Source organism: Orycteropus afer, unplaced genomic scaffold (genome assembly GCF_000298275.1).
Source record: "Orycteropus afer afer isolate SDZICR_OR568_19922 unplaced genomic scaffold, OryAfe1.0 scaffold00098, whole genome shotgun sequence".
Taxonomy (NCBI): domain Eukaryota; kingdom Metazoa; phylum Chordata; class Mammalia; order Tubulidentata; family Orycteropodidae; genus Orycteropus; species Orycteropus afer.
Window position 1 is genome coordinate 2,430,480 of NW_006921685.1, and position 27,233 is coordinate 2,457,712.

A 27,233-nucleotide genomic window follows, 5' to 3' on the forward strand; every position below is an offset into this window, starting at 1 on the left:
AGTATAGCAGGGATTGTGGGGCTGGCACGGGATCGGGCAGTGTTTCGTTCTGCTGTGCATGGGGTCGCTATGAGTAGGAAACGACTCGACGGCACTTAACAACAACAATCTATGTTTGGGAATTTTCCTTTTATTCTTATTTTGGTGAGTTTTATCAGGAAAAGATACTGGATTTTATCAAATATCTTTTCTATATCACTTGATATGATCTTGTGATATTTATTATGTGGTAAATTACATGATTGATTTTTTTTCTTGAATTTGATGTGATTTTCTAATGTTCTAATACCATGTATCCCTGGTATGAATAATACCTGGCTGGGATGTATTATTATTTTTTTTTTTTGTATTAGTTTTTTGATATGTTGTTGAATTCTATTGACTGGAATTTTGTTGAGAATTTTTTCATGAGAGATATTGGTCTGTAATCTGTCCTTTTTCTTTTTTTTTTTATTTTTTTCCAGTGGTATCTTTGCCTGCCTTTGGTATCAGGGTTATGCTGGCTCTGTAGAATAAATCAGGCAGTATTCTTTCCTTTGAAAGAATTCTCAGTTTGAATAGAACGGGTGTCCACAATTCTCTTACTGTTTGACAGAGTTCTCCAGTGAAGCCATCTGGGTCAGGGCTTTTGTGGGTTTTTTTTTTTTTTTTTTTTTCCTAAATAACAGTTTCTATTTAGGTTTTCTCTGCCTCTCTGTGTTAGTTTAAGTAGGTAGTGTGTCTTGAAAATTGTCCACTTATTCTAGGTTTTCAAATTGATTAAAGTACAATATTTCATAATAATCTATTATGATCCTTTTATTTTTTTTAAATCTCAGTTGGTTCTGTTGTAATGTTCATTTTTTTTCTTTGTCAATTTGACCAGTGGTTTTGTCAGTTTTACTGATTCTCTCAACTAATCAACTTTCAGTTTGTTGATCTTCCTATTGTTTTTCTGATTTCTGTCTATTTCTGATCAGATGTGATCCACTGGGTTTTCATTGGCTGATATTCACAAGGAAATATCAGACATTTCTTTCCTAGTCTATCTTCATGTAAGGAGCCCTGGTGATGCACCGGTTAAAGCATTTGGCTGCTAACCAAAAGGTCAATGTTTCAAACCCATCAGCAGCTCTACGGAAGAAAGATAAAGCAGTCAGCTTTCATAAACATGTACAGCCTTGGAAACCCTATGGAGCAGTTCTATTCTGTTGTATAAGATCACTCGAGTCAAACTTGACTTGATGGCACTGGGTTTAGTTTTTATCTTAGTCTATAAGCTTCACTGACATGGGTGATTGTGCAAGAGGTAAACTGGCCATGAATCAAATTTGGTTCTCCCATAAAGAATGAGAGAATTCTACCAATGAACTACCAATGAACACCTTATTAAATTACTAGTTAGTTAAATACATTTTAACATATCCATACAAAGCAATACTGTAAATCCAAACAGCCCCTTGTTTTCTTAAGTACTGAATGTTCAGAATGGTTTTTACATTTTTTTAATTGTTACGTCTTAAATGGCTACTTAAGTGTCTATAGCTGCTGTCAGATGGATCTTGCCTCAAGGCAAAGAATACTAGAAAAATGTTTACTTGTGCTTTATTGACTATGCAAAGGCATTTGATTGTGTGGATCATGAAAAATTGTGGATAACATTGAGAAGAACAGGAATTCCCAAACACTTGATTGTACTCATGAGGAACCTGTACATTGACCAGGAGGCTGTTGTTAGAATGGAACAAGGGAACACCACATGGTTTAAAATCAGGAAGGGAGTGAGTCAGGGTTTTATCCTTTCCCCATACTTATTCAATCTATATGCTGAGCAAATAATCCGAGAAGCTGGACTATATGAAGAAAAACATGGCATCAGGATTGGAGGAAGAATCATTAACAACCTGTGATATGCTGACAACACAACTTTGCTTGCTAAAAATGAGGATGACTTCAGGCACTTACTGATGAAGACTGAAGAATACAGTCTGCAGTATGGATTACATCTCAATATAAAGAAAACAAAAATCCTCACAACTGGACCTATAAAAGCAGCATCATGATAAATGGAGAAAAGATTGAGGTTGTCAAAGAATTCACATTGCTTGGTTCTACAATCGACACCAATGGAAGAAGCAGTCAGGACATTAGACAACGTGTAGCACTCGGCAAGTAGGCTGCAAAGGAGCTGTTTCCAGTGCTGAGAAACAAGGATATCTCCTTGAGGACTGAGGTGCACATGACACAAGCCAGATATTTTCAATCACCTCATATGCATGTGAGAGCTGGAAAATGAATAAGAAAGACCAAAGAAGAGTTGATGCTTTTGAGGTGAGGTATTGGAGAGGAATGCTAAGAGTACCATGGAGTGCTAAAAGAACTAATATATCTGTCGTGGAGGAAGTGTAGCTGAAATGCTTCTTGGAAGCGAGAATGGCTGGACTTTGTCTCACCTACTTTGGCCATGTTGTCAGAAGGGACCATTCCCTGAAGAAGGATGTCATGCTGGTAAGGTGGAGGGTCAACGAAAGAGGGGAACGCCTTCAATGAGATGGACTGACACAGTGACTGCAATGATGGGCTCAAGTATAGCAAGGATCATGGCGCTGGTGTGGGATTGGGAGGTGTTTCATTCTGTTATACATAGATAGGGTCGCTATGAGTCAGAAATGACTCAATGGCACCTAACAACAACATGTAATAGCCTCAATTTTGCCTCTTACTCAGAAAAGCTTCAAATATTTATAATCTGGCTTTTTAAGAAAAGTTTACCAGACCAGCCACTCCTTGGAAGGAAGATGGGGCAATCTACTTCCATAGTGATACTGCCTCGGAAACGCAAGGAGGGACTGCTATGAGTCGGGTCCGACTCGACAGCACATAACGACACAACAACACTATAAAGGAATGAAAATAAATGATTTGTTTACATGAATGAATCTCAGAAGTGTATACTGAACAATGGAAAAAACATTTTTTAAAAAAGTTTTAGAACAGTATCATAGGTTGTTTACAGACACATGCGTATGTAAGAAAAGTAGAAAAAAGCATGCATGAGAGTGATAGCTACCAATCGCAGTATAGTGGCTACTTCTAACAAGGAAGGGAGAGGAATGGGTTCAGCAGAGGTACATGTGGAATTTCAATGGTCACTATAATGTTTTATTTCTTAAGCAAGGGCATGGGGAATCAGGTGTTACATATTTTTATTGTTTTTGGTATAACTGAAATATTTCATTAAAAGAAACTGAATGAGAAAAAAGATAAGAGAATGGTATGAAAAAGTTAAATAAGACATGTATAAGATTTTTTTTTGTACCATAATGACATACGCTAATATATTTGGGACACTTCATAATTTATTTCAGTATATCCCCAATATTTTAAAGTTTCTAACATACTGTATGTATTAAGTATTAGTTGACTGAATGAATTGAAACTCTAACAAAAAGCAAGAATATATAAGAACAATACTTACCTTATGAGGTTGTTGAGACTGGTTAGAATTCACAGAAAGTATCTAGTAAACACTTTGTGCATAGTAAGCATTAATGATAACTCTTATCATCTTAGGGGAGAATGTATTCAGACATATTCCTAATAACTGAAATCAAATTAACTTTACTTAAAAGAAAGTTTAACTCTTAGAAGACAATAATTCTTACCTTATCAAATTTAACGCTCATAATCCCATGTGCTATGTATTATTTCCCATTTTGATATACGAGGAAACAAGTTCAGAGTACTACTTGCCTTGGGGGTCACCCAGTCAATTTTAGAACCTGAATTTAATACCAAGTCTGCGAGATTGCAGGGTCCCTAATGCTAATACTGTCTTTTCTGTAAATGATTAAATAGCACAGACAAACTATTATACATCATACTAAAGATAACTATATTATACATATATCAGATATTACCCAGAGTGATCAAGACTTTTCTTCTTAGCCAGGTCTGCCTCACCACTTTCCAATGACTTATCCTGGGAATCGGAAATTTCATCATGGTCAATAATACTTCCAGAATCTTTAGCATTTAACAATTTCTGGGCTCTTGCACTGCCTCGAGCAGCTGTCTTCTGTCTTTTAAATGGAACAGTTTTCCTTTCAATATTCTTAGATAACTGATTGATTTTTGTAGCAGGTTTTTGTCTTCTGTTGTGATGCAATGGTGATTTGTTTTTTTTTAAGGAACTGCTACAAACAGGACCTAGAGGATTGAATGATAACCTAAATTAGCATAACACCTGTCCAGAATATCTGATTCACAGAATCTGTAAATATTGTCTATATCTACACATAAACACACTTACACTGATCTCATAGGCTAAATCTGTACTCAAATTAAATTTTTAAACTATGCAGTACTTCAATTTATAAAGACATGAAACTCTTTAAATTTATCATAAACTTCCAAAACGACCCTCCATGGCTCTCCCCACTATTCTTCTGGCTATCCTAGTGTTCTCCAAGGTTTCAGCTTTAGCTTCTCATTCTACATTATCATTTGTGTGGCCTATTCACCCCATGGCTTTAATCATGATCTATATTTGGGGTCATTTACTCTACATGGAATCAGAAAGACCAATTGCTAGAAATGGCCATCACGGTTGGTAAAGTGGAGAGTCAGAGAGGGCGAGCGAAGCCCTTGCTGAGATGGACTGACACAGGGGCCAAAACAATGGACTCAAACATACCAATGATCATGAAGATGTCACAGGACTGCGTAATGTTGCATTCTGTTATACATAAGGTCACTGTGAGTTGAAGCCAACTCAATGGCAAGCAACTAACAATTTGCTGATTATCTTTATGTTCACCTACCAGTTTGCCTCAAACTCAACACTCTTAATAAAAAATGACAACCATCTACCCAATTACCTAGATTAAAAAAAAAATCATCCAAGACTTCTGCCCTACCTACAATCAATCACTGAATCTTATCAGATCTACTTTCCTAATGTCTCTCAAATCTGCTTCTCTCAAACTCTCCTGACATTAACAGACGCCCTCTTGTGCTTTACTAACACAGAATCTTAACTACATAATCTCCCTTTTTCTAGCCTTGATGTTCTTAAATCTATTCATCACACTGCTCAAGAATTATTTTTTGAGAGGACTTCTGGCAAGATGGCAGAATAGGCTGACAAGGTACAAAGACCCTCTACAACAAAGAAAAGAGAAACCAATTTAAATAGATGCAAAAGATAAGCCTGGACCCCTGGACTTCAAAAGGGAAGGATAAAAAAAGTGGATTAAATATTGACTAGTAGAAGAGCCTGAATGAAAACAACAAATAAGGAGACAAAGGATCTGTGGACTGTTGCCTAGTCTGACAGTGTGGCCATTTTGAATATTCACAAGCCACATTCCAATCTGGGCAGCAACCTGATTATCAGTTCTGCTTGCCAAGAACTGCATGGGCAACTACACTGGTGGACGATAACCAGAAAGATGTAATACTGCCCTCATTCCCCATACCATCCCAGTGAACAGAGGTACAACTGCCTGCACCCACCTTCTGGACCAACAGGAATTCCATTCCATATGGGGTGCTCTAGAAAGTCAGGAACTGGTATCAGGACTAGGCACTCTGTCCCCAGCCACCTTTTGGGGAGTAGGTACTTTTTCTGAACCAGATACCCCACATCCCACATTTGGGACAGCAGAAGTTTTCCAGGGAGTAGGACCCTGTGCCCAGTTACTTTTGAGACGGCAGGAATTTTGTCTAGGACCAGATGCCCTGCCCACACCTGGTTTTTTGAGCTGGCACAAACTTCCTTTGGAATCAGATGCCTTGCTACCAATCAATCACCTTTTAGACTTGCTGGAACTTTTCCTGGGTACAGGCACCCTGCCCTCAGGCACCTTCTGAAACAGCAGGAATTCATCTAAGGTTAGGCACTTTGCCCATGTTGCGTTCTTGGTGGATAGGAACTAATTTGGAGATGAGCTGCCCTGCTCCAAGCAGCATTTTGGTTTGGCAAGAACTTTTGCTATGATCAGGACCCCTACACTAAGCTCCCTTTGGGGACAGGAGGAACTTTTTCTGAGATCAGATACCTTGTACCAAGTTGCTTTTTGAGCTGGCAGGAATTCCTTCTGGAACCAGATGCTTTACCCCTAGACATCTTTAGGATCAGCAGAAACTCATGTGAGATTGCGTGTGCTGCCCCCAGTTTATTTCTAAATAGAAAGGAATTATACCAGGACAAGATGCCCTGCTCCCTGCCACCTGGTTGGCCAGTAGGAACATAGCCCAGGTGCCCTGCCCACCCTGTTTTGTTTTTCATTGCTTGTTACTTTTTAAGTTATTCTTAATTTTCTTTCTTTTTAGTGTTTTGTATTTGTTTCTACCTCTTTCCTGGTTCTTGCTATTTTTCCCCATTTTCCTGGTTTCCTTTTTATTTCTCTTTTTGTTCTTCCTATTCCTTATTTTTCTTTTTGTATGTTCCTTTTTTTTTTTTCTTTATTACTCTTTCTTTCTTTGCTCTCTTTGTCCTCCCGTCTTGTACTTTTTTCTTCTCATTTTTATTTTATTAGTGATGTCGGTTTTTTGATCCCACTCAGTGGGAAATAGCAACTGTGCCCACATGACCCAACTACATGCATACCTCCTACAGCCCCATTCACTGGGCAAAGGTCATCATCTGCTTCTCATCAACCAATCAACACCAGCCCAACTTGGATTAAACTTTTCTACATGAACAGCTAACAGAGAGCTGTGCATACATTCTGACCCTCCATCATACCCACCAGAAAACAAGTGAACTGCCTAAGAGCTGCCAAAGTAGCAAACAGAGTAGCATACCAACCCTTCTCACTCAGATATATTACAACATAAAGCGGAAAAAAAAAAAAAAAAATCTGGGTGAAGCACACCAACACATAATCACCAATTAAATATAAATGCAACATCATCACGATGTCTTGGAGATAAGTGAAAACCCCATTACACAGAAAGAAGTAAGACAAAGTAGCACAAAAAGGGACAAAAAGAGCCAGAAAACCTCCTTGAGGAAGAAGGTGTTGGAACTACCTGGTAAGTATTTCAAAAGAATTATATTTAAGGACCTTCAATGGTCTGGGAGACAGCTCAAGTAAAATATAAACAAAACCAAGAAAAGTGGTGACAAAATTAAGAACAACACAGCCAAAATTCTAGAACAATTTAGGAAAACAATACAAGAACAAACTGAAAAGATAAATGAAAAACCAGAAATAGACATCTCTAATATTAATACAAAGATTTTAGAAATAAATAACATTGAGGAGGCAAAGGAGCAGAAGTGAAACAACAGAAAACAGAATTAGTGAAACTGAAGACAAATTTCTCAATACTATTTTAAGGGATCAATCAGAAAAAAGATCAAAACAAAATGAAGAAAAACTATATTTATGTGAAACACCATCAAGAGGAACTTAATTCCAGAACAGGAAGAGACAAATAGAACCACAGAGAAAATTGTTGAAGATTTGTTGGAAGAGAACTTTCCAAATATGATGAAAGATCAGAAGATATACATTCAAGAAGGCCAATGAACCCCAAAGAGGAGAAACCCCAGAAGAAAATTATCAAGACATATCAAAACCAGACAAAGAAAGACTCTTGAAATCAGCACAGAAAAACTAAAAAGTTACCTATTAAGGGCATCCAATAAGACTAAGCTGTGATTTCCTGGCAGAAACCATGCAGACAAGAGGACAATGGAATGACATACATAAAACTCTTAAAGAAAAAATTGCCAGCTGTCTTTGCTCTCCATGTGCTGCTATAACAAACACACCACAAGTAGAATTTATTCTCTTACAGTTTCAGAGGCTAGAAGTCTGAATTCTGAATTCCAGCTATAGGGGCTGGGTGAAATCCCCTTGACCTTGGGCTACAGTTCTGCCTCTTATTCCAGGCCCAATGGAGCTGGAGGCTTCTTGTAACTCTTGCAGCTGCCGGCTGCTGAGGCTGATGAACTCAAAGTCGACAAGTAGAATGGTACTCCCAAGATCAACAGGCATAAGACAGGCCACTAGTTCAAGTCACGAAACAATCCCAAAACTGGCAGGTAACAAAGCAGGCCACTAGTTCACATCCAAGAAGTAGAGATAAAGACTCACCTAAATAAAGAATCTAAAATGGGCCAAAGAGCTGAGACCTTTCTCAAAGCTTTTCCATAGATACTGGAAGCAGTCTAAACACTGAAGGCAACTGCTTAGCTGCTCACAGAAAATTTCACCATGGAGGTGATCACAATCTCATCATGGTGAATAACTAACTACATGCAAGGTCTCCACCACTCAAAATCACAGCCCAACCAAGTTGACACACAATCTTAACCACCCACCAACAAAGAATTATATACCCAGCAAAACTGTCCCTCAGATATGATGGTGAAATTAAGATATTTCCAGATAAAAAGAAATTAAGGGAATTTGTTAAAATCAGATGACCCTCACAAGAGAGGCTAACAGGAGTCATTTGGATGGAGAACCAACAACAGCAGACAACAATCAATGAAGAACACACATAGGAACATAACTCAGAAACCAACCTGTATATAGAAGTATCCAAAGTAAAATAAGCTTACAAGAATGTAAACAGTGAACCAGAGACATTAATCAGTAAATCAGAACAACTACAAACCAAAAAGAGGGTGTATACACAGAACTTCCAAATGGATAGGAAGTCAACACAATTTCAAGATAGATACATTGTTTTAAACTTGGAAAGAAAATAATAAATCACAGAGTATCCTCAATGAACAATAACCCATCTCATCAGAATAAAAAGAAGAAAGGCATAAACATTTAGCAAATACTAAAACAGTATCAATGAAGGAAATGATAAAATAATTTATAAGAAAAATGAGCTCAGCACATAAAATTATATTTAACAAGGAAATCAACACCACACATACAAAAAAAAACACTTAACAAAATGACAGCAATATATTCATTCTTGTTGATAATTATACTGAATGTAAATGGATTAAATGCACCAATCAGGAGAAAGTTGAAGAACGGATAAGAAAACATGACCCATCACTATGCCGTCTACAAGTGAAGTACATTCGACGCAAAGACAAAAAAAGACTAAAAATCAAATGTTGAAGGAAAAAAAATAAATCACGCAAATGGCAATCAGAAAAGAGCAGAAGTGGCAGTATTAATTTCTGATAAAGTAAACTATAAGACAAAAACTACCATAAGCAACAAGGAAGGACAGTATGAAATGAACTAGAGAATATAACCATAATAAATATCTACATAATCAATGAAAGAGCCCCAATACATGTAAATGAGACTTTAACAGAATTGAAAAGACAAACAGACAACTCCACAGTAATAGTAAGAGACTTTAATACATCACTTCCAATGAAGGATAGAACAACTACAAAGAAATTCAACAAAGCCACAGAAGAACTAAACAATACAATCAACTAATTTGAAATTATAGATGTATACAGAGGACTTCGGGAGCTCTGGTGGCATAGTGCTTAAAGAATTTGACCGCTAACCAGAAGGCTGGTGGTTCAAACCCACCAGCCACTCCTCAGAAGGAAGGTTGGGCAATCTACTTCCATAGTGATACCACCTCGGAAACACAAGGAGGGGTCGTTATGAGTCGGCTTCTGACCCAATGACAGTGGGCTGGTCGGTTAGTTGGACAGAAGACTTCACCCAACAACAGCACAATATACATTCTTTCCAGCACACATGGAACATTCTCCAGAACAGACCATATATTAGGCACAAAGCAAGTTCCAATAAAGTTTAAAACACTGAAATACTGCAAAGCATCTTCTCGTATCACAATGCTATAAGATTACCAAAATAAACTCATTGCCATGGAGTCAGATCCAACTCACAGAGACCCCTCCTTGGGTTTTCGAGGCAGTATCACTACGGAAGTAGATTGTCCAGTCTTCCTTCTCAGGAGTGGCTGTTGGGTTTGAACTGCCAGCCTTCTGCTTTGCAGTCAAATGCCTTAGGCACACCACCACCAGAGCCCTAATCAGTAATAGGAAGATCAAGGATAGAAGAGCAAACAAATGAAAACTGAATAACACACTCCTTAATAACTACTAGGTAACAGAAAAATATAAAACAAAATTTAAAAATTCCTTGAATCAAAAGAGAATAAAAACATCACATAACAAATCCTTGGGACACAGCAAAAGCAGTGTTCAGAGGGCAATGTATAGCTATGAATGCACACATCAAAAAGGAAGAAAGAGGTAAAATCAACACCTTAACCAACATCAAATAAAGCCTACAGTCACCAGAAAAGAAGTAATAAAGATTTAAGCAGAAAGAAATGAAACACAAATCAGAAAATCAAAGGGTAACAAGAGTAGAAGCTGGTTCTTTGAAAAGATTAATAAAACCAACAAACCACTGGCAAATTCAACAAAGGAAAAGAAGGAGAATATGTGAATAATATAAATAAGAAACGAAATGGGTGACATTATTTTCAACGAAGAGAGACTGAAAGAACTTCCCTTAAGAACATGAAGCAGACAAAGATTCCCTCCATCATCACTTCTATTCAATACTGTGTTAGAAGTCCTAACCAGGGCAGTAAGGCAAGAAAGGGAAATAAAAGGCATCCATGTTAGTAAGGAAAAAGTAAAACTATCCCTACTTGCAGACTCTGTGATCCTATAGACAATTTCAGAGACTCTGAAAGAAAACTACTGGGAGTAATTGCAGCACAGTGGTAGGATACAAGATCTACATACCAATATCATTTGAATTCCTCTACATCAACAAAGAGATCTCTGAAAAAGAGTTGAGGAAAACAATTCCATTTATAATACCTACCAAAAAGATCAAATATTTAGGAATAAATCTTACCAGGGACCCATACAAAAAAAAGAACTGAAAACACTACTGCAAGAAACTAAGAGATCTACATAAACAGAAGTACATACCATTCTCATGGATAGGAAGACTGACACTGTGAAAATGTCAATACTATGCAAAGGAATCTATGGATTTAATGTAATTACTATCCAGAGTCCATCAGCATTCTTTAAGGACATGGAAAAAAACAATCACTAATTTTATATGGCCATAACTTGCCTGTCAGTTTGTCATACAGTGGTGGCTTCCCTGCTGCTGTGAGGCTGGAGGCTATGCCACTGGTATTTCAAATCCCAGTAGGGTCACCCATGGTGGACAAGTTTCAGGGGAGCTTCCATACTAAGAAAGACCCAGAAGGAAGGGGTTTTTCACTTCTCCAAGATCTGGTCAGTGAAAACCTTATTAATAGCAGTGAAACACTGTCTGATATATTACTGGAAAACTTTATCAATAGCCCTGAAGCACTGTCCGATATAGTGCAGGAAGATGAGCCCCTCAAGTCGCAAGGAACTCAAGATACGATTGAGGAAGAGCTGCCTCCTCAGAATACACTCGACCTTAATGTTGTAGTTGGAGTAAAGATTTCAGGATCTCCATTTGCTGATGTGGCATGCCTCAAAATGAGAAGAAACAGCTGCAAACATCCATAATAATAGAACATGAAATGCTGTGTTGTTGTTAGGTACCACCGAGTCATCTCCAATTCATAGTGATCCTATGCACAGCAGAATGAAAACTGCCAGGTAGTGTGTCAGCCTCATTATCCTTGCTATGCCTGAGCCTATCATTGCAGCTACTGTGTCTATCCATCTTGTTGAAGGCCTTCCTCTTCTTTGTTGACCCTCCACTTTACCGAGCATGATATATTTTCTCCAGGGAATGGTCCCTTCTGACAACATGACCAAAGGAGGTGAGATGAAGTCTGGCCATTCTCGCTTCCAAGGAGCATTCCAGCTGAACTTGTTCCAGGACAGATCTGTTAGTTCTTTTAGCAGACCATGGTACTCTTAACATTCTTCTCCAACATCACAGCTCAAAAGCATCACCTCGTCTTCAGTCTTCCTCTTTCATTGTCCAGGTCTCACATGCATAAGAGGCAACTGAAAATACCATGGCTTGGGTAAGGCGCACCACAATCATCATGGAGACATGTTTGCTCTTCAGCACTTGAAAGAGGTCTTTTACAGCAAATTTGCCCAATGCAATACACCGTCTGATGTCTTGACTGCTGCTTCCACTGGTGTTGAGCGTAAAACCAAGTAATAAGAAATCCTTGACAACTTCAATCTTTTCTCCATCCATTGGGAAGTTATTTACTGAACCAATAGTGAGGATTTTTCTTTTCTTTATATTGAAGTGTAATCCGTACTGCAGACTTTAGTCTTTAATCTTCACCATTAAGTGCTTCAAGTCATCCTCATTTTCACCAAGCAATGCTGTGTCATGTACATATCACAGGTTATTAATGAGTCTTCCTCCAATCCTAATGCCACATTCTTCTTCATATAATCCAGCTTCTCGGATTACTTGCTTAGCATACAAGTTGAACAAGTATGGTGAAAGGATACAATCTTGACACACTCCCTCCTTGATTTTGAACCATGCAGCATCCTCTTGTTCTGTTCGAATGATAGCCTCCTGTTTTATGGACAGATTCCTCATGAGCACAATTAAGTGTTCTGGCATTCCCATTCTTCTCAATTTTTTATCCACAATTTGTTATGATCCACACAATCAAATGCTTTTGAATCGTCAATAAAAGCAAGTAAACATCTTTCTGGTATTCTTTCTTTCAGCCAAGATCCTTCTGACATCAGCAGTGATATCCCTCATTCCACGTCCTCTTCTGAATCCAGCTTGCATTTCTAGAAGCTTTCTGTCAATATACTGCTGCAATCATTTTTTAATTATCTTCAGTAAAATTTTACTTGCATGAGATATTAATGATATTGTTTGATAATTTCCACATTCTGTGGGATCACCTTTCTTTGGAATGGGTCCAAATCGGATCTCTTCCAGTCATTTGGCCAGGTAGCTGTCTTCCAAATCTCTTGGCATAGCCAAGTGAGGGCCTTCAGCAGGGCATCAGTTTGTTGAAACATCTCAATGGGTATTCCATCAATTCCTGGAGCCTTGTTATTTGCCAATTCCTTCAATGCAGCTTCGACTCCTTCCTTCAACACCATTGGTTTTTGAACATATACCACGTCCTGAAATGGACGAACACTGACCAACTCTTTTTGGTACAGTGACTCTGTGTATTCCTTCCATATTCTTTTGATGCTTCCTGCATCATTCATTTTGCCCAGAGAATCTTTCAATATTGTAACTCCAGGCTTAAATTTTTTCCTCAGTTCTTCCAGCTTGAGAAATGCTGAGGATGTTCTTCCCTTTTCATTATAGGACACATTTCATTATAGTAATTGGCTTTGTCTGCTTGAGCTGCTCTTTCATATCTTCTGTTCAGTACTTTTATCTTGTCATTTCTTCTAGTTGCTTTAGCCACTCTCAATTTAAGAGCAAATTTCAGAGTCGCTTCTGACATCCATTTTGGTTCTTCCTTCCTTTCTCATATTTTTAATGATCTCTTGCTTTCTTCATGCATGATGTTCATGATGTTATCCCACAATTCCTCTAGTTTTTGGTCTTTGGTGTTCAATGCATCAAATCTATTCTTTAAATGTTCTCTAAATTCAGGAGGGATATTATCAAGGTCATACTTTGGCTCTCATGGACTTGTTTTAATTGTCTTCAACTTCAACTTGAACGTGCATATGAGTGATTAATGGTCTGTTCCACAATCAGCTCCTGGCCTGGTTTTGGCCAAAGATACTGAACTTCTCCATCACTTCTTGCCACAGATGCAGTCAATGTGATTCTTGTGTATTCCATCTGGTGAAGTCCATGTGTATAGTCATCGCTTATGTTGTTGAAAAAAGGTATTTGCAACAAATAAGTTGTTGGTCTTGCAAAATTCTATCATGTGATATCCAGCGTTATTTCTATCACGAAGGCCAAATTTTCCAACTACCATTAACTCTTCTTTGTTTCCAACTTTTGCATTCCAGTCACCAGTGATAATCAACACATCTTGACTGCATGTTCAGTCAGTTTCAGACTGTAGAAGTTGGTATAAATATTCAATTTCCTCATCTTTGGCTTTGGTGGTTGGTGCCTAAATCTGAATAATAGTAGTATTAACTGATCTTCCTTGTAGGCATATGGATGTTATACTATCACTGACAACGTTGCACTTCTGGACAGGACTTGAAACAGTCTTTGTGACAATGAATGACACACCATTCCTCTTCGATTTGTCATTCCCGGCATAGTAGATCATATGGTTGTCTGATTCAAAATGGCCAAAACTAGTCCATTTCAGCTCACTAATGCCTAATGTATCAATCTTTGTATGTTCTATTTCCATTTTGACAACTTCCAATTTTCCTAGATTCATACTTCATACATTCCATCTTCCAATTATTAATAGATGTTTGCATCTGTTTCTACTCATTTTGAGTCTTGTCACATCAGCCAATGGAGGTCTCGAAAGGTTTACTCTATCTGTATCATTAAGGTTGCCTCTACTCTGAGGAGTCAGCTCTTCCCTGGTAAAATTTAAGTGCCTTCCAACCTGATGGGCTCATCTTTCAGCACTATATCAGATAATGTTTCAGGCCTTTTCATAAAGTTTTCCAGTAATATATCAGACAGTGTTTCACTGCTATTCATAAGGTTTTCACTGGCCAATTATTTGAGAAGTGGATAATCTCTTCCTTCCTCCAAGTCTGTCTTAGCCAGGAAGCTCCACTGAAACCTCTCCACCATGAGTAACCCTGCTGGCATCTTACAACACAGTGACACAGCCTCCAGTCTCACAGCAACATGTAAGCCACCACAGGATGACAAACTGACACACAAGTTCATCTCCCTTAGTTGTTCCTAACCCCTCCGCACCTGCCTACCTTGGTCAATAGCATTATAACAGAGCTGCCCACAAGTGAAAAGCAGCCCTTGACTTCCGGCCCTCCTACCTCAGGCCCTGTTCTTAATAAAGAGCCACCCCCAAGGGATAAACAACCCCTGATCCCTGGCCCACCTACCTTGTGCCCCAGCCTTAAAATACAACCATCCCAACCAAAAAGTAGCCCCCCAGCCCAAAGCCCACCTACCTCAGGCCCTGGTCTTAAAACAGAGCTTTCCCCAAGCAAAAAGCAGCCTCCAAGCCTTGGGCCCACCTACCTCAGGGCCCAGCCTTAATACATAGCCACCCCCAAGTGAAAAGCAGCCTCCAAGCCCTGAGCCTGCCTACCTCAAGCCTCAGCCTTAATATAGAGCCACACCCAAGTGACAAGCAGCCTCTAAGCCCCGGGCTCGCCTACCCCAAGCCCTTTCCTTAATAAAGAGCCACCTCCAAGTGAAAAGCAGCCTCCAAGCCTGGGCCTGCCTACCTCAGGTCCCCAGCCTTAATAAAGAGCCACCCCCAAGTGAAAGCAGCCCCATCCCTGGCCCTACCTACCATATTATACACCATTTATACAAAGTATAAAGTATAAATCTAAAAAAAATGGAAGTTGTCAAAAATGAGCTGAAATGGACTGCTTTTGGCCATTTTGAATCAAACAACCAGATGATCTACTATGTCAGGAATGACAAATTGAAAAGGAATGGAGTGTCATTCATTGACAGACAGAATGTATTCAGATCTATCCTGAAGTACAATGCTGTCACTGACAGGATGATATCCATTTGCCTACAAGGAAGACCAGTTAATACTACTAATATTCAAATCTATACACCAAAAACCAAAGCCAAAGAGGAGGTAACTACAGATTTCTACCAAGTTCTGAAGTCTGAAATTGACCAAATATGCAATCAAGATGTGTTGATTATTACTGGTAACTGGAATGCAAAAGCTGGAAATAAGAAACATCATTATTGAAAACATGGCCTTAGTGATAGAAAATGATGCCAGAGATCGCTTGACAGAATTTTGCAACACTAACGACTTATTCATTGCAAATATCTATTTTCAACATAAATAGCTGATATACATATGGACCTTGCCAGGTGGAATATACAGGAATCAAATACACTACATCTGTGAAAAGAGGTGATGGAAAAGCTCAATATCATCAGCCAAAACAAGGCCAGGAGCAGACTATGGAATTGACCATCAATTGCTTATATACAAGTTCAAGTTGAAGCTGAAGAAAATTAAAAGAAGCCCACAAAAGCCAAAATACAATCTTGAGTATATTCCACCTGAATTAAGAGACCATTGGAAGAATAAGTCTGATGCACTGAACACCAATTACAGAAGACCAGGTGTATTGTGAGATGACATTAAGAACATCACACATGAAGAAAGCAAAAGGTCATTACAAAGCAGAGACAGTAAGAAAAGAGCAAAATGGATGTCAGCAGAAGCTCAGAAACTTACCTTTGAATGGAGAGTAGTTAAAGCGAATGGAAAAAATGATGAAATAAAAGACGTAAAAGAATAGTTTACAGAGTGGCTCAAGAAGATAAAGTAAGGTATTTTAAAGAAATGTGCAAAGACATGGAGTTAAAAAGCAAAAAGGGAGTAACATACTAGGCATGTCCCCTGCTGAAAGAACTGAAGAAAAAGTTCAAGCTTCAAGTTGCAATGTTGAAGGTTTCTATGGGCAAAATATTGAATGGTACAGGAAACATGAACAGATAATGGAAGTAATACACAGTCACTGTATCAAAAAGAACTGATCGACTTTTAGCTACTGCAGGAAGCAGCATATGGTCAAGAACCAATGCTATTAAAGGAACAAGTCCAAGCCTCACTGAAGGAATTGGTGAAAAACAAGGCTCCAGGAACTGATAGAATATCCATTGAGAGATGTTTCAACAAATGGAGTGCTGGAGGGGCTTACTCATTTAAACCAAGAAATGTGGAAGATAGATACCTGGCTAACATGCTGGAAGAGATCAGTATTTGTGCCCATTCCAAAGAAAGGTGATCCAAAAGAATATGGAAATTATCAAACAATATCATTAATATCACACACAAGTAAAATCCTACTGAAGGTAATTAAAAAATGATTGTAGCAGTGTACCACGCCGGCAACTTCCAGAAATTCCAACTGGTTTCAGAAGAGGTGTGGAACGAGGGATATCACTGCTGATGTCAGATGGATCTTGGCTGAAATAAAAGAATACAAGAAAGATGCTTACCTGTGCTTGATTGACTATGCAAAGGCATTTAACTATGTGGATCATAACAAATCACGGGTAACATTGAGAAGAACAAGAATTGCAGAACATTTAACTGTGCTCATGAGGAACCAATATATAAACCAAGAGGCTGCTTCAAACAGAACAAAGGGATAACTGCATGGTTTAAAATAAGGAAAGGAGTGCATCTGGGTTATATCTTTTCACCATACTTATTCAATCTATATGCTGAGCAAATAACCTGAGAAGCTGTACTATATGAAGAACACAGCATCAGGATTGTAGGACGACTCATTAACAACCTGTGACATGTAGATGACACAACCTTGCTTGCTGAAAGTGAAGATGACTTAAAACACTTACTGATAAAGATAAAAAATTTCATTACGGATTACACCTAAACATAAAGAAACCAAAATCCTCATAACTAGACCATTTATCATAGTGATAAATGGAGATAAATGGAGAAAAGATTGAAGTTGTCAGTGATTTCATTTTACTTGGCTCAAAAATCAACACCCATGGAAGTAGCAGTGAAAAGATCAGACATTGTATTGCACTGGGCAAATATGCTGCAAAAGACCTCTTTAAAGACCAAAGATGTCACTTTGAAGACTATGGTGTGCCTAACCCAAGCTGTGGTATTTTCCATAGCCTCATATGCATGTGAAAGTTGGACAACAAATAAGAAAGAGTGAAGAAAACTTGTTACCTTTGATTTTTGGTATTAGTGAAGAATACTGAAAATACCACAGACCACCAAAGGACCAAACAAATCTGTCCTGGATGAAGTGCAGCCCAAATATTCTTTGGCAGTGAGAATGGCCAGCCTTTGTCTCACCTACTTTGGTCTTGTTGTCAGAAGGGACCACTCCCTGGAGAAGGATATCATGCATGGTAAAATAAAAGATCAACAAAAAAGGGGAAGACCCTCAATGTGATGGACTGACAAAGTGGCAGCAACAATGGGCTCAAGCATAGCAACGATTGGGAGGATGGTGCAAGATCAAGCAGTTATTTCATTGTGTTGTATGTATATAGGGTCACTTTTGAGTTGAAGTCGACTCAACAGCACCTAACAAAAACAATAATCAGCTAAATCATATAAACTCCTTACTGGCAAGAACCTCATGTTATGAATCTTTGTATCCCTCACAGTGAGGTCATTCAAAAAGCAGAATTACCATTCCCCTGTTGATAACCACTCCTTTCTACATAGGTCAAAAAACCTCCAGAATGTAAGCAAAGTCCATAGCACTACAGATGTTCCTAGTAAAATTGCCTTTTCTTCAATAGCACCCATAGCAAAACTTAAGAATGGTCCACACAGTTATCTCCCTAATGAGATCATTACTACTGTTCTGCCCCCCTTTCTTTCACGTTACCACTACAAATTTCCCAAGAGATCCATACTAAAAAGGAGGCTATAACAGAAATTATTATCCACCTCACTAGGACAGTCCATTAGGTTAAGTACCATATGGCATATCACCTGCCACAAGAAAACTAAGCTTCCCAGAGTATTCGTCACATGAGATTTATCTTTACAGAATTTAAAGATCTCCTAATCTGACTCTTTGTCTAACCTTTTCCTGACCCCTCCAATGCCTTCTACTTTGTTAGTGGGTCTCAACCCTGTATAACCAGGATTATTTTAAACAAACACACACAAACACACACACACACATACACACACACCCCAATGTCTGCACTCCACCCCAAACCAATTATATTAGAATTTCTGTTGGTGGTACCCAGATACAGATATTATTTTAAAGCTCTCACCTGTACTATGTTATATTGATCACTTACCCTCTTTCACTGAAGATTTTCACACTTGTTTCCAGAATTAATCTACACCCATTTTAATATTCAAATTTGTAATATCCTTGTCCTCGATCCCACAATTCCTCCCTGCCACATTTGTTCCTGAGATCAATTAATATATTATCAATTACTTCCAAATTCACAGTATCAAATATTCTACCATATGACTCCCCATTAACTGACTCCAGGATTCCCCTCTAAAATCTTTGACCCTCCTGGGACTGCCAATCCATTGACTTTATCAATTTTTCAATATAAATCCCTCTTCTAATTCCAAACTTACCAGCTTAGATCTTGTGATAATCATTATGTTGTTGTCAGGTATCATCGAGTCATTTCCGACTAATAGCGACCCCATGAACAGCAGAATCAAACACCACCCTATCCTGCACCAGCTCCATGATCCTTGCTATACTTGAGCCCATTGTCGCAGCCACCGTGTCAATCCATCTCGTTGAAGGCCTTCCCCTCTTTCGTCAATCCTCCACCTTACCAAGCATGACATCCTTCTTCAGGGAATGGTCCCTTCTGACAACATGACCAAAGTAGGTGAGACAAAGTCTGGCCATCCTCGCTTCCAAGGAGCATCTCGGCCACACTTCCTCCAAGATAGATTTGTTAGTTCTTTTGTCAGTCCATGATACCTTCAGCATTCTTCGCCAGCACCACAACTCAAAAGTATCAACTCTTCTTCGGTCTTCCTTATTCACTGTCAAGCTCTCACATGCATACGAGGTGACTGAAAATATCATGGCTTGTGTCAGGTGCACCTTAATCCTCAAAGAGACATCCTTGCTTCTCAGCACTTCAAAGAGTTCCTTCACAGCTGACCTGCCCAGTGCTACACATCCTCTAATGTCCTGACTGCTGCTTCCATTGGCCTGGACTGTAGAACCAAGCAATGTGAATTCTTTGACAACCTCAATCTTTTCTCCATTTATTGTGATGCTGCTTATTGGTTCAGTTGTGAGGATTTTTGTCTACTTTATATTGAGATGTAATCCATACTGCAAACTGTGTTCCTCAATCTTCATCAGTAAGTGCTTCAAGTCATCCTCACTTTTAGCAAGCAAAGTTGTATCATCAACGTATCTCAGGTTGTTAATGATTCTTCCTCCAATCCTGATACCACGTTTTTCTTCATATAGTCTAGCTTCTTGGATTATTTGCTCAGCATATAGACTGAATAAGTATGGGGAAAGGATACAACCCTGACACACTCTCTTCCTGATTTTAAACCACGCAGTGTCCCCTTCTTCCATTCAAACAACAGCCTCCTGGTCAAGGTAAAGATTCCTCATGAGTACAATCAAGTGTTCAGAAATTCCCATTTTTCTCAAATGTTATCCATAATTTGTCATGATCCACACAATCAAGTGCCTTTGCATAGTCAATAAAACAAAAGTAAACATCTTTCTGGTATTCTTTGCCTTGAGCCAAGATCCATCTGACAGCAGCTATGATATCCCTTGTTCCACGTACTCTTCTGAATCCAGCATGCACCTCTGGAAGTTCTCTATCAATATATTGCTGCAACCGTTTTTTAATTATTTTCAGTAAGATCTTGCTTGCGTGTGATATTAATGATATTGTTCTATAATTTCCACATTCTGTGGAATCACCTTTCTTTGGAATGGGTACAAATATGCATCTTTTCCAGTCAATTGGCCAGGTAGCTGTCTTCCAAATCTCTTGACATAACTGAGTGAGTGCCTCCAGTGCAGCATCCATTTGTTGAAATATCTCAATGGGTATTCCATCAATTCCCGGAGCCTTGTTCTTTGCCAATTCCTTCTGTGCAGCTTCGACTTCCTCCTTCAGTACCATTGGTACTAGATTATATGCCACCTTCTGAAATGGATGAAGACTGACCAGTTCTTTTTGGTACAGTGATTTTGTGTATTCCTGCTATGTTCTCCTGATGTTTCCTGCATCATTCAGTATTTTGCCCTTAGAATCTTTCAATATAGCACCTCGAGGCTTAAATTTTTCCCCCAATTCTTTCAACTTGAGAAATGCCGAGAGTGTTCTTCCCTTATGGTTTTCCAGGTCTTTGCACATTTCATTATAGTAATTGGCTTTGTCTTCTTGAGCTGCTCTTTGAAATCTTTGTTTCAATTCTTTCACCTTGTCATTTCTCCCATTGGCTTTAGCTACTCTCCACTCAAGGGCAAGTTTCAGAGTCCCTTCTGTCATCCATTTTGGTCTTCTTTTCTTTTGTTGTCTTTTTAGTGACCTCTTGGTTTCTTCATGGATGATGCTCTTGATGTCATCCCACAATTCTTCTGCTTTTCGGTCACTGGTGTTTAATGCATCAAATCTATTCGTTAGATGGTCTCTAAATTCAGGAGGGATATATTCTAGATTATATTTTGGCTCTCGTGGACTTGTTTTAATTGTCTTTAACTTCAAGTTGAACTTGCATATGAGCAGTTGATGGTCTATTCCACAAGCAGCTCCTGGCCTGGTTTTGGCTGAAGATATTGAGCTTCTCCATCACCTCTTGCCACAGATGTAGTCAATCTGATTCCTGTGTGTTCCATCTGGTGAAGTCCATGTGTACAGCTGCCGTTTGTGTTGTTAAAAAAGGTATTTGCAATGAACAAGTCACTGGTCTTGCAAAATTCCACCATGCTAGTTCCAGCATTATTTCTGTCACCAAGGCCAAATTTTCCAACTACCGGTGATTCTTCTTTGTTTCCAACTTTTGCATTCCAGTCACCAGTGATAATTAACACATCCTGATTGCATGTTTGGTCAATTTCAGACTGCAGAAATTGGTCAAAATCTTCAATTTCCTCATCTTTGGCTCTGGTGGTTAGTGCATAAATTTGAATAATAGTCGTATTAACAGGTCTTCCTTATATGTGTATGGATATTATCCTATCACTGACAGCATTGTACTTCAGGACAGATCTTCAAACAGCCTCGGTGATGATGAATGCCACGCCATTCCTTTTCAAACTGTCATTCACGGCATAGTAGATCATATGGTTGTCTGATTCAAAATGGCCAAAACCATTCCATTTCAGCTCACTAATGCCTAGGGTATCAATCTTTATGCGTTCCATTTCATTTTTTGACAACTTCCAATTTTCCTAGATTCCTACTTTGTACATTCCATGTTCCGATTATTAATGCATGTTTGCCACTGTTTCTCCTCAATTTGAGTGGTGCCACGTCTGCAAATGGCGGCCTCAAAAACTTTACCTAGAGTAAAGGTACTTTACTTCACTTTACCAGAGTAAGGCTGATTTTACTCTGATAATGCAGCTCTTGCCCAGTCTTACTATGAGAGCTTTCTAAGCTAAGTGACTCATCTTCCTCCTCTATATTGAACAATGTTTCTGACTATTCATCTCTGCTATTCATAAGGTTTTCCCTGGCCAATTCTTTGAGAAGTGGATGGCCTCCTCCTTCTTCCTAGTCTGTCTCAGTCTGCAAGCTGGGCTGATACCTGTGCAACAGGTGCACCCCACTGGGTTTGAAACACCAGTGGCACAGCCTCAAGACTCACAGTAACACATCACCACAGTAGGACAAACTGACAGACAAGTTTGTCTCCCTTAGCTGTTGGACCCCTCCAACCACCCTTACCTGGATCCCTGCAGCTCACTCCTCCAATAATCATTATAATCACCCTAATACATACCTTCAACTGTCCTCCCCCTCTTTCCTTCTATCAGAACTGCCTGGTACAATCCCATCCTTGTTTAAATCCAACCCCTGTCTACTTTACACCAACACATGGATTGGAAATATCTGCAGAAAAACACACATGCAAACTAGTTTCACTTTAAATCTATAACCAAAGGATCTAAAGGGGACTACATTTGCTAGTCAATTCAGTCTCTCCATATACTATTTCTCTTTTATTTTCTCTTTAAACTTCCATTATCTTCCCTTCCACTTCACTTTTATGTGACCTTGCTCATTAATCACTGAAAATGATGACCTTGCTTATTATGTCACTGAAAAAACAAAAACAGTCAGAAAAGTTAAGTCTTCATCCTCCCACCATCACAATCTACCAACCTACTTCCTTCTGTCTCCATATATTCTGTCTTTTCTCCTTTTTCTATTCTTGCTCTGGAACTAACCCTTGCAATGTGCACCAGATTGCACCTCTCTCAAGGGCTGTGATCTTGCTTTTACCCCCATACCTTTGTATAAGATTATTTTTATGATCATGGTTAGAATGAGAAAAATAGAGAACAAAATTTAAATTCATAAAAATGTCCAGACTTACTGGACTGATGGAGACTGGAGGAACCCCCAGAACTATCTCCCTAAGATACATTTTTCATCTCAAACTGAAGCCACTCCCAGAGGTCACTTTTCAGCCAAAGAATAGACTGGTCTACAAAATACACAATAACACCCACGAAGAATATGTTCCTTGAAAGAATCAACTATACGAGATCAAACAAGCAACATTTGTCCAAAAGCAAAGATTAGAAAGCAAGGAGGGGCAGGGAAATTGGAGGGGCAGAAACAAGGAAACCAAACACCAAACTCACTGTCACTGAGTCAATTCCAACTCAGAGCAACCCCCATTGGGTTTTCAGAGGCTGTAAATCTTTACAGAAGCAGACTGCTTCATCTTTCTTCCACAGAACATCTGGTAGGTTCGAACTACTGACCTTTTGGTTAGCAGCCAAATGCCTTAACCACTACACCCCAAGAGCTCCTTGGAAACAACAAAGGCAGGGTGAAAATGGGGAGATGGCTGGCACATTGAAGGGATAGCAACAAATGTCATGAAACAAGCTATGTATAAATTGTTGACTAGGAAACCAAATGACTCTGTAAACTTTGACTTAAAACACAATAGTTTAAAAAAAATCACTATAATGATCAAATAAGCATGATGTAATATTATGTACCTACTCTTCCTTTTCCTCACTTCTCACACTATTTCTCGAATGCATTCCAGTCAGGCTTCTAATTGCAGTATTCCACTGAAACCATTTTTATAAAGATGAGAAGCCACCTCTATGTTGTCAAAACCATGCTATCAATTCTTAGTTCTCATCTAACACAGGCCATCATTAGTATTTAATATAGTGCATCAGTCCATCCTTAAAATCCTTTCATTACTTTCTATTACTCTAATTTTCATTTTCCTTCAACCTCACAGACTACTACTTTCTTAAGTCTCTTCTAAAGTGCTATCTTCCTCCTTCCTCACTTCTAACACTGGAGTCCCCCAGGGTTCAATCTTTGGCTTTTTTTTCTTTTCCAGTTCAGTGTATTATTAGGTGACTTCAAGAAGTCCCAAAGCTTTAAACATCATCCACATAAATTGTAATTTTCTAGTTATATGTCCTTCAAGATCTCTCCCCTTACTTTAGCCTCATTTATCATACCATCTCAATATATCCATTTGATACCTAACAGAAAAATAAAAATTAAACTATCAAAACCTGATCTGATGTCCTTCCCTAATCTGCTTCTCTCACAGCTTTCTTCCTTTCAATAAATGGTAACTCCATTCTTTCACTTTTCTACTTGCTCAGAGAAAAACAAAAAAAAAACCTTCAAGTCATCCTAGATTTCTACCTCTCTTTCATCCCAATCCACCAGTACATCCTGTGGATTATCTTCAAGAATATATCCTGAATCTAATCAGTTCTGATAGCTCTCAGTATTACTTGATCCAAGTCACTGACATCTTTTCCAGAAGCCTCGTACCTGGTCTCCATGCTTCCTTTCTTGCCCAGCTTCCTTCCTCCTCACATAGCAGTAAGATTCTTTTAAAAAATGAGTCACTCATGTCATTTTATTGCTTAACACCTTCTAATAGCTTCCCAATGCACTTTATCCAAACTCTTTATCACAGCCTACTTCTCTAACTTCATCTCCTCTGCTTCACACTGCTCTGGCCATACTAACCTTATTGATATTCCCCAATAGGCCAAACATACTCCATCATTACCTTTACAGATACTGTTCCCTTAGCCTAGAATGCTCCACTCCAAATTATCTGTAGGACTCCCTTCCTCACTTTACTCATATCTGTGCTCTGAAAGATCACAGTGTCTAATTTTATGAAAACAGGATCCCGCTCTATCCTCCTATCCACCCTCACCTCTACTACCTCCTTCCCTTCTCTATGACTTTATAGTTTATTACCTACCATCCATTGCATGGCATTAAATAGCTACATTTTTGGTCTTCTCCCATTAAAATATAAGCACTATGACAGCAAAGACTTTGCTTTTGGATTTTGTTTTTTAATAGATGTATTCCTATATCTAGAATATTGTATATGATACCACCTCAATAAAAACCTTTTTAATTATATGATTTACTATTTCTATTGATAATTCAAATAATTTTCTCTTCATGAGATTTTCTCTGGAGAATGGGAGTACAAACCAAATGTAAAGATTGTTCCTTACAGAATAGTATCTTGAGAATGTCCAATGAGTATCATTTATATAAAAAATACTTACTACTTTCAGATGTGACCACCCACCAATTAGATGGCCGCCTGGAAATTCTTCGACTTTTTGTGACAGTCACAGTCACTTCTTCATGTGCAAGTTTCTTCTTGGATTCATTTGAAGAAGACTTGCTTTTCAATTTTTCCTTAATTTTTTTCTGATTTTCATTTTTAGAAACATGAGTTCTAATTTTCTTTTTTCCTAAAATAAAGAAAAACACAAAAACAACTCAAAACATACTTAACCAGAGTTTTCAGAAAGCCACAATCCTCTTGGGGGGGGTGGGGAGAAAGACCTTTCAACTTAAATTTACCTGTAGGCTTTTACTTCCTTTTTATTTTAAAAAAGTCACATGTTCTCAGTAAGATTTCTAACTTTCTGTAAGTAACATGAAAAATTTTCATGCTGCCTAATTATCATTTGGTGCAAAAAAAAAAAAAGAAAATTGACTTGATGGCAAATAACAACTACAAATAGGAAAAGTAAATTAATGGATTATTTTCGTTACTTATCAATATCCCAAGTAAAAATACGATAATTACTGTTTTTCTGTTTTTGAAATAACTAGTAATATTGAAATGATAAATGATTTCTGTCAACCTAATTTTGGGAACCCACCACTGGTCTGTCAGTTCATTGTACTGTGGTGGCCTGCATGTTGCTGTGAGGCTATGCCATTGGTATTTCAAATACCATGCAAGCGAGAAGGCAATGGGATGGTATATATAAAACCATAAGAGAAAAAAATTCTCAACCACAAATTATATATCCAGCAAAATTGTCCCTCAAATACGATGGTGAAATCAGTCAATTTACAGATAAGCAGAAACTAAGGGAATTTGTTAAAACAAGACCAACCTTACAAGAGATGCCAAAGGAAGTCCTTTGAACAGAGAACCCAAAAAAGCAAATAACTGACCATTAAAACACAAGATGACATAACCCACAAACTACAGCTATGGACATATACAAAGTAAAATGAGCTTAAAAGATTATAATCAGGGAACCAGAGACATCAATTGGCAAGGGAGGACAACTACAAACAAAAAGAGGGAAAGGACTGTGTAGTTACAGAACTTCTAAATGGTGAGGAACTTAAGAGAGTTGCAAGATAGAACAGACTGTTCTAAACTCAGGGATAAAATTATAAACCATAGGATAACCTCAAAGAAAAATGATAAGCCTTCACATCACAATAAAAAAGAGGACAAGCACAAATATTCAGCATATACTAAACAACAGCAACAAAGGAAATGATAACACGATTCATAAGCATAATGCACTAAGCACAGAAAATAATATGGAACAAAGAAACCAGGGACACCATGAAAAAACACATACCAAAATGACAGCAACAAATTGAAACTTATCAATAATTACACTCAATGTTAATGGATTAAATGCACCACTCAAGAGACAGATAGTTGCAGATTGGATAAGAAAACAAAACCCATCAATATGCCGCCTACAAGAGAAAACTCCTTGGAGATAAAGACAAAAATAGACTAAAAATCAAAGGTTGGAAAAAGATATTTGAAGCAAATAGCAACTGAAAAAGAGCAGGAGTTGCAATATTAATTATCTGATCAAATTGACTTTAAGACAAAAACCACCATACGAGACAAGGAAGGATATTATAAAATGATTAAAGGATCAACTGATCATGAAGATATAACCATAATAAATATCTATAGACCCAATGAAAGGGCCCCAAAATACATAAATCAGACTTCAAAAGAGTTGAAAAGCCAAATACATGACTCCACAGTCATAGTGGGAGACTTTAATTCTTTGAAAGAACAACTAGAAAGAAACTCAGCAAAGATGCAGACGAGCTAAACAATACAATCCACCAACTTGGCCTTATAGACATCTACAGAGCACTTCACCCAACAGCAGCACAATATAC

The 27,233-nt window shown here is 38.3% G+C and overlaps 1 protein-coding gene across 1 annotated transcript in view; it reads right to left on the bottom strand.

The window, feature by feature from the left end:
- Positions 1-27,233, bottom strand: part of CENPC (centromere protein C) — a 186,485-nt gene that overhangs the window by 57,212 nt on the left and 102,040 nt on the right. Inside the window, exons 11-12 of the mRNA XM_042781212.1 lie at positions 25,334-25,525; positions 3,900-4,188 (exon numbers count right to left, since the gene is read on the bottom strand). Of these exons, the coding sequence (XP_042637146.1) occupies positions 3,900-4,188; positions 25,334-25,525 (481 nt within the window). The remainder of the gene's footprint in view (positions 1-3,899; positions 4,189-25,333; positions 25,526-27,233) is intronic.